Source organism: Haliotis cracherodii, unplaced genomic scaffold, assembly GCF_022045235.1.
Source record: "Haliotis cracherodii isolate W230 unplaced genomic scaffold, xgHalCrac1.p SCAF_18, whole genome shotgun sequence".
Taxonomy (NCBI): Eukaryota; Metazoa; Mollusca; class Gastropoda; order Lepetellida; family Haliotidae; genus Haliotis; species Haliotis cracherodii.
The window spans coordinates 14026631-14035788 of record NW_027266273.1 but is presented as its reverse complement, the minus strand read 5'-3'; the positions used below and the strand labels follow the sequence as shown (position 1 = coordinate 14035788).

Below are 9158 nucleotides of genomic sequence, written 5' to 3'. Positions count from 1 at the left end.
GATGTTACCCACATGCAGATAGCGATTAAATGAACACACGTGTACACATGAACAGCGCACCGATACAAATTAGGTAACGGGATGCATAAAACCTGTTGTACTGTGCGGTAGCGTTAATTTAAATAATCATCTTCATCTAAGGCAATGGTATTTCCAACACGTACAGTAAAGTATGTAACTATGCCAAATAGTATTGAAATACTTTGGTATTCAATAGAAGGTTACAACGGCAATCCGAATCGTTGTAGGGAAAATAGTTTTCAAAATATCCACGGAGAAAATACGTTTGTGCCACAATATTGCAGGAAAATGTTTAGACTATCATATCGCAGTGCTACTATTTTAATATTAGCTACTGTTAGTGCAAATATTAAAATTCTTTTAACGCGTAAAAGGAAAATCACAAACGTCCAAACTTCCGGCTCCCGAGGTGTGGCAGTGGTAAAACTAGTTCTTTCACCCTTTAGCGCACCACCTCCCATTCAAACGACGAAAGGCAAATGTTGGCAGAAACCTAGTCTGTCGAAGTGAAGACTCGGAGAAGAGAAACGACATCTTCAGTGAAATATTTACGTGTCTGAAATTATACAAGCTACAAACCACAAAAGGTATTTACTCTTCAAACATTCTCACAAACACATGTACGCTTAAATGTCACTCAAGGGACAGATAAGATTAGTAACATGAACACGAAATATGTTAGCAAATATTTTCGTCTACCGGTTCGAGTTTCATGACGTGTAAACATTGGTAAAATTTTCAATCCTGTAGGCTCAGTTTCTTGAAAACCTTTCGAGCAAATGACGCTGGTATTTCATTGTTTGTGAGGCGCATGTCTACTTAACAACAGCAAAATACAGAACTACTTTAATGAAAGTGAAACATATCACAGATCTGCAAAGGTGACTTGGCAGTCGGCTGTGACTTCATTCGACTTACTGTTGATTTCGTTACATACTAATACGCCAATAGAAATGTAAACACTTTGAGAAACAGCCGTCATACTTGCCTTTTGTACATTTTTCTGTTGAATATGCTGTAAGGTATTAAATTGTTGCCTATTTCATAGATTATGAACCATAGACATTTGAAGATAGTCATCAGGTCATACCGAAATTAAAAGGAGATACTTCAGTGGAAACTCATTTTGTGTAATATCAGCAGTACAACAGCTTGATTAAATGTAGCTGCGGTTACAACACCCCCTCATCTGTTCCTTGTAGCATGCCTGTTTTTCTATTTGTCACTACTGGTGGCGTCGCCCTGAAAGAATGTTCTGTAGGGTTTAGAACACACTTCTATATCTCCAAATGGCTACAAAATAGTTTTATGATATACATACCAATCTCTTCCTAAAGAGACACTACATTGTGTGTTTTTAAATCATGAATGAAGTAATTTCTGAGTGTGACGTCACATGCATGATTCAATTCTCAAACCAAAACAACAGAGATCTGTACAGCGAAGCCAACAACGCTAGCGCTGCACAGAGTAAACTGGCTTCAGATTTCAGAGGCAAATTGAAGAGAAAGCCAGTGTGTTTTCTTACGGAGAAGTTACAAAATACTAATTACCAGCTTGATTACATTTGAAGCCAGTGTTATCAAAGCCAAGATTACAATATTTCTATGCCTCAGTCGTATGAAGCAAATCACTCTCCTACCCAGAGTTCCTTGCAGCCATCCGAGTACCTCTGTCACATCGTCACATCTTACACAGTTCATTCATGTGTTTTTCATCTGTTCCAATTTTTACAAGTCTACACATTTTGTTAAACATAACTTTCATTAAGAAAATATCCTAAAAAGTACCAAAAAAATTCCATTTGCATATTTATCCCCCACTTGCTGTCATCGAAACCCTTCAGAGAGCTACAGATACAGTCACTTCGATGTGTAAAGCTATATTGTCATGCATCTTACTGTCCTGGTTGCAGTAGTATGTCTATATAATTATGCAAAACAAAATGTAAAGCACACCGAAAAACTTGCACTAGGTCCTTCTGTTCTTATTTCAGAATAAGTGCATTTATTTACAAACAAGAGAAAAGTCTAGTTACATGATAAGCCTCCACCCGTGGTGTTGTTACTGGAGCAGAACATTCTGTCTCTCAATAAGGGGAACAGAGCCGAGTGAGCTTGGGGGATATCGGCTACTGTTTACAAAGCTTTTCCCATCAGCTGACATGCCGTGATATCGCTGAAATACTGTACGTAGCACTCTGCGACCTCAGCCACTAGTCTGAGCCCCAAGTCAAATTAACTACTGTTCAGTCTAGTGAGCTCAGGTTATAATAATCCATTCTATAAAACTAAGTCTGAAAATTACTCAAAAGTAGACTCACAAGTTTTGGGCACGGACTAACAAAGTGGTGTTAAGCATAACTCACTCACTCAGCAATTGTAATTCTAGTTGACAAACACGTAGCCTAGTGCTATTAGACTGTTAAGGATCAATATTGGAGTGTGCTCTTTGAAGAAGCTTACAGTAACATATACTTTTAGTTTTATGCCAAAAAATGACCAATTCAGGTTATTCTTGTTATCCTTTTCAAAATCAAATTACCCAATTTTACATTGTTTGTTGCATCTTATGAAATCAGTAAATGTTTTAAGTTTTCAACGGCTGCAACCTTTTCATTGTATTTTAGTTTTGCAGTTTAAGTTTGCAATATTTCAAAACATGGGTGCTTCTCTAAACCTCACTTACTTGAACATGATAAAGTCCTTCATTGAGTCATATTCTGTGCATGTATGATAAATTACCATGTGAAATTAACTCTGCCTTTAAATTAACATTGTTCATGGGATGCTCTGAATTTACAAGATCTATGGAACTAAAACTTTGTACAAATGAAGTCTCTAAGATTGGCTCACAGAATTCTGACTTTAAATATGTTCCAAGTGTATCATGATGTATTGAAAATGTCAGTTTGCCAAATACATTTATGCATGTATCGTTATGAAATTTGATATGCAGCAAATAAACATGATACAGTTTCTTCCATATTTTTTTATCATTCTGCTACTTTAGCCTATAGCTTTCCCCATTTTTTGAGTGTTTAATGCAAATTTCGACATGTCTGACAAAAGTAGCTGATACTTTGTATGAATGATCCCAGCTATGAGTTCTCTGAAATGTATTCAGAATTCCAATCCGATTTTAAACATGACAATCATGATTTCTTCATAACTCAGGTAGGGGCCATGGGTGGTCCAGTCGTCTAAGGCGCTGTGATTTGCTGTGCAAAGTTGTGTCCCTTGGACAAATGCCAGAAACCTATGATTGTGTGTTCGAATCCCAAGCCGCCCCAATTATGTTTGTAGGTTTGTCAGCACCATACCCGTGCTCGTAGGTTTCATCGAAGTAGTAAACGTCTGAGACCTGCATTACTTCGGGCTTTCCTCCCACATTAAGCTGACACGCCGTGATATAACTATAATACTGTTTAAAGTGGCGTTAAACCCAACTCACTCACTCATAACTCTGGTGAGATATTTTCAAACTTTTGACATAAGGGTTGTGACAAAGACCCATTGGTTTTCATGCTTAATTTTGAACACCCTAACTGATGTTCCAGATGTTGCTGAGGATGGACTGGGGATTCAGCTGAGGTTCAACACAAAAGATAGGAGTTGGGGAAGGTCCCCGAAGCTTTCCATGCCTCTCATAGAAGGGTTGGGGGATGAGGTGACCATAATCTTTTGCCTGGTCACATTCATTGTGGTTCTGCTTATAGCATGGCTGTCCACACATACCCGGGACATACCATTCTTCAGCCTCATTGTGGTGGAGCTCACACAGAGGGCTTCTCTTCGGCGACAACTTGCCGACGCGAATCGGCAAATACAGGAACACCATGAGAGGCAACAGATCCTGAATACTGGCGAAACTCCGGATGCAGAAGCAGATGCGGTTCCCAGCGATGCTGTGGCTGAGGATGCTGTTTCTAGCGATGCAGGCCCAGTTTCTGAAACTGGTTGTGACAGCCCTGTTGTTGAAAGTGACGATATACAGAATGATGATTCTGTCCAGGAGGAGAACATGGCTGTTGCCAGCAGTCGGGTTGACACATCAGGGAGTGGTGCAGAGGGCCCACAGTTGCCCAGAACTAACCAGCTTGGTGATGAGAGTAAGGCTGTGGTGGATGATCGTGTAGAGTTGCAAAAGACAGAAGACTCTGCAAATGTGATAGCCAGTGAGATATGCAGGACTACCAACTCATCACCAGCACTGCAGACATGCAATGTAAATAGTCAGGATGTAAGTGTTGAATCTGCTGAGGATGCAAGTAAAAAGCCAACAGCATCCTCACCTTCAACAGAGACAGTTCAGCCTGGTGTTGCAGCCTCGACAGGAGTGAGACAGAGACATGTGCCTTCAAGTGAACCACCTTCCCCAATCTCCTCCTCCTCCTCAACCACTTCCTCCTCCTCCTCCTCCTCCTCCACAACCACCTCCCCCTCCTCCCCCTCCCCCTCCCCCTCCCCAACCCTCTCTCCCAACACTACTGTTGTATCAAGTGGAACACATCAGGACTTGTTGAACCAGTCCAGTGATAATCAAGGACAGATCCGAATTAGGTTAAAATATCTGAATGACACTCAGCGACTTGTGTACAGTAATCCTGGAGATACAATTGGCCAGTTCAGAAGGTGAGGGCATTACTCCGATGTTCATATTCTACCAACAGACCTGACAGTGTTAAAACTGAACTCACAGGTTTTTCTAGCCCGGGTAAAGATAAATCGCCCTTGTAATGTTAAAACAATGGGGAAATTTAGAAATTTGTACTGGCCAGCAGAAATTTGTACTAGCCCCGGACTATTGGGCTGGTGTTAATTTCTAATTATGACTGAGCTGCATCCCTTTGGGGTGTCAGAAATGTATTGGTTTAAGAAAGATCACTTTGAACTTGTTGTGGACATATATGATGTGTGATCCGAAAGTGTCTTTTTGTGACAAGTGGAAAACAAATAGATTCTGACTCTCTATATAAATAGGATTCATGCAACATGATGCTTCACTTGTGACAATATGATAAAAACTCTCTCAATGCATCCTTATTTTGATGGAAGAACATCTTATCTTGCTCTCATCTCATTCTTATGTACAATTTTTACACCTCTCAACAACTGCAGTTCATAGTTAGGTAGTGTATAACCATGTTTACACCATGTACACATGTATTCCTCTTTTTGCAGAGCCCATTTTTCCACTGAACTTGCAGACAACAAACTGGTACGTCTCATCTTTAACGGACAAGACATGCGCAACGACCTGAACACTCTACAAGGCTACAACATCACCGACAATAGTGTTATACATTGTCTGGTTACTCAGAACCTTCAGCACACGGCACAGCCACAGATGGACAACGGAGATGGGGATGCAGCACTTGGTTCTTTCATGCTGCCTCTCTTTGCCCTCATATTGGCTTGCATTTGGTATCTGCGCATCACACAGAAGCAATACTTTAATGCTGTGTCAACTCTCTCCCTTGCTGGAGTGACTTTTCTCTTCCTGCTGGCGTGTGCTTCAGTGTGGCGGGGAGGTGGAGACAGAGAGCATCAACACATGGAGTAGACCTGGCTGGAGTGAAACCTTTCTCCCACTCTTATAGCACATCTCCCCAAGGCAATGGAGTTAACTGACTATAACTGTCCAGTTTCCACCCATGCCAAACTAGGCTGAAATTACGAAGTTATATTTTGGCTGGACTAAAGAGTCTATGCATAGTTCAATCAAAATTGCGTAATGAAATCGACATCATGTTCGTAAACTGCTTTGCAGTTTTCCCAAATCAGTACATGTTTTTAAACAACGTGCTCACATGATTTGATGCACTTCGCGAAGTAAGACCTATTTTATTTCAATCTTGATTATCGATCCGATTGTCTTCACTGGGCGACCGCCGTCATATAGCTAAGTGCGGCATTAAACAACAAACAAATCGCTGGGTGACACCATTTTATTTAAAGTAAATGCAAGTGATATGAGAGATGGAATGTGATTGGTGAATAGGGGGATATAGAAGGGACATAACTCGTAATAGCCACTGGTGGTATCACGAACCTAGAAATTCGGCAAGGGTGGAAACTGGACTTTTACAGTCAGTTAGCTCCATTGCCTCAGGAAGATGTTATGGCATGGCAAGGGAGATTACAGTGTACAAGTCATTCATTACTGCCCTTAGAAAATATTTAAATGTATTTTATTTTGAAAGTGTGCAAAATGATCGATGAATGTTAGAAACTCAAGAAAACTTCAATTCTGTTTCAACTGTAATGGAAATTTATTCCAAGTGGATGGTAAAGTTGTTTTATCATTTTAAAAAAAAGACGAAAAACAATGAAAACAAATGAGAAGGAACCAAAACATTTTCTGGAGTTTTTGAATTTTACATCAACTGTAGATGAATCTTTTTCAAAGCCTGCTAAGTAGACAAGTGATTTTTTTTAATTGCAACAGATGAAATATTGTGAACATAAATGATGAAATCATGAAAATGAATCAGTCTGAATTTATCCCATGTATCATGTAAATCAAGATAGAAATCGCTTAAGGGGATTTCACTGTCTTAACTTTATCATATTTATACACGTTTATTCCAGATTTAGGATAAATTAGTTTTTTAAAATGAATGATAAAACCTTTTGAATTTTCACTAACTGGCTTTTATGTTAGTTGTAAACTTAGTGGATGGAACAATCCATTTGAATCATATTTTGTCAGCTGCATTTGGACCATAGCATTTGATTACTATGTCATGAAGGATCGATACACTGATGATTGGGGAAACTTTTCGATCACAAGCTGAAGTTGGTAAAACATTTGTAGACAATATACCGCTATCCATCACCATCACCGTATGTTGAGCACAACTATATTTCATGAAATCTTGTTTGTCCAGACAGTTTCATTCCATATGAACCTAAATTCTGGATTCCCGAACTGTTCTTAATACCATTATTATCAGGTAAAAATGTCCTTTTTAAAATTTCAATGTCCCTGTCAGTATTAGTCCTGAGAGCAGAATCAGTGTGACACTGTACATGTGATACTATGTTCCATTCTATTTGTAGTCATGATTAGGTTCTTCACTATGAAAGTGTTCTTGCTGAGAATAAATCCTGCCCGCCATTCCACAAATCAATCTCAGTACTAAGGATGATCGTAACTCTCATACTTTTGCATGGACTTACGACAGTCGTAGTGCTAAGGTCACTTTGTTGAATGAGACCTTGGAAGATTGTGAGATTGATTGAGGGACATTTTGAAGACATACCGGTAGATCGTAGATCGAGATATCAATCTTGTGTCTTGTGGTTGAAGTCTGTCAGCCTGTTTCATCCTTTCATTTATTAATCTAGCAGCATGTTTTGGGCTGTTTCACTGGTTGAATTCAACAACCTTCTCTCAACATATGCACAAGAAAGTATGTGTCCTCTTTTGCCCCTTTAGATCCATGTGAAGCTGGTTGTGAGTGATGGCAAGGGAGGTAACTGACTATAAAGTCATGTGGAAACTGGACCTTCATATTCAGTTAACTCCCTTCCCTCGGGAAACTGCATAAGCTACTCACTGTCCAGCGCTTCAAGCATATTTGAACATATTCCTATTGACATTTGATCAGTTGTGTTTTCAGTCTTGTGGTTTTGGTTGTTTCATCTTTTTTGCCCCCAACTCCCCCATCCCCACCCTTGCCCTCATCCCCACCCTCGTCCACCCCACGCTCATCCACCCCCACGCTCGCCCTAATCCCCACCCCCATCCACCCCCACCCTCGCCCTCGGCCCCACCCTCACCCCCACCCTCGCCCACCACCACCCTTGCCCTCATCCCCACCCCTGCCCTCATCCCCACCCCTAACCTTGTCCACCCCTACCCTTGCCCTCATCCCATCCCATCCATTATTCTGGGCATTAGAACTGTGAAATAGAAAGCGTTTGGCTATTCTATCCTGACTTTTATCATATATTTCAAACAGAAGCACAATCCTGCTTAGTATCACAGTCATAACTAGCATTTCTTGATGGTTTTGAATGTAAAGAACTTAACTGAAGAAAAAAGGGCTAAACAGGGGGACTGTAATCATTTTAAAATGTTCCCGTGTAACTATGGCAAAGGTAACTATGGCAACAGTTCCGCTGAGATGGTACAGAAGTACAGTGAACATTGTATAAGCAGACATAATAATCTGTGTATGATATTGTTGTATCAATGTGAGGTCATGTGTATATTTATCTGGAGCTTGTGGGTTGTCCATAAATTAATGCCTTGTTAAGCATGTTAAGAAAAACATTGACCCTCAAATTATGTCTTGTTTCAAAGACAATTGATTATGCTTCAAGATGGTGTAAACTGGTTTTCATTTAATAACAGAATGTTTATCTGATGAATCCATCTTTTTAAAATATACATATTTGTTGACACACTGCAGTTGTTTTCTCTTGTTTTTTACAGACCATTGTTGAACACTGATATGAGGATGTTTCCTTAAGTGATAGGATGGCGCGGGCGATGGGGTAGCCAAGTGGTTAAAATGTTTGCTCATCACACGGGCAACGGTTCAGGGTTCCGGTCCTCCAGTGGGTAGATGAGCAAGCCACGGTTCAGGGTTCGGGTCCTCCAGTGGGTAGATGAGCAGGCCACGGTTCAGGGTTCTGGTCCTCCAGTGGGTAGATGAGCAGGCCACGGTTCAGGGTTCGGGTCCTCCAGTGGGTAGATGAGTGGGCCACGGTTCAGGGTTCGGGTCCTCCAGTGGGTAGATGAGCGGGCCACGGTTCAGGGTTCGGGTCCTCCAGTGGGTCAAGGAGGGGTTGCCGGGTCCTCCAGTGGGTAGATGAGCGGGCCACGGTTCAGGGTTCGGGTCCTCCAGTGGGTAGATGAGCAGGCCACGGTTCAGGGTTTGGGTCCTCCAGTGGGTAGATGAGCAGGCCACGGTTCAGGGTTCGGGTCCTCCAGTGGGTAGATGAGCGGGCCACGGTTCAGGGTTCTGGTCCTCCAGTGGGTAGATGAGCAGGCCACGGTTCAGGGTTCGGGTCCTCCAGTGGGTAGATGAGCAGGCCACGGTTCAGGGTTCGGGTCCTCCAGTGGGTAGATGAGCAGGCCACGGTTCAGGGTTTGGGTCCTCCAGTGGGTAGATGAGCAGGCCA

General features: G+C 41.5%; 1 protein-coding gene across 1 annotated transcript; it reads left to right on the top strand.

Moving 5' to 3' along the window:
- The first annotated feature begins 502 nt into the window (after window positions 1-502).
- On the top strand, window positions 503-6262 carry LOC139465795 (transmembrane and ubiquitin-like domain-containing protein 1). Its single transcript, XM_071247711.1, has 3 exons — window positions 503-608; window positions 3581-4655; window positions 5205-6262. The coding sequence occupies exons 2-3, from the start codon at window positions 3661-3663 to the stop codon at window positions 5584-5586; spliced, it is 1377 nt and encodes a 458-aa protein (XP_071103812.1). The 5' UTR covers window positions 503-608; window positions 3581-3660; the 3' UTR covers window positions 5587-6262.
- Window positions 6263-9158: the final 2896 nt, after the last annotated feature.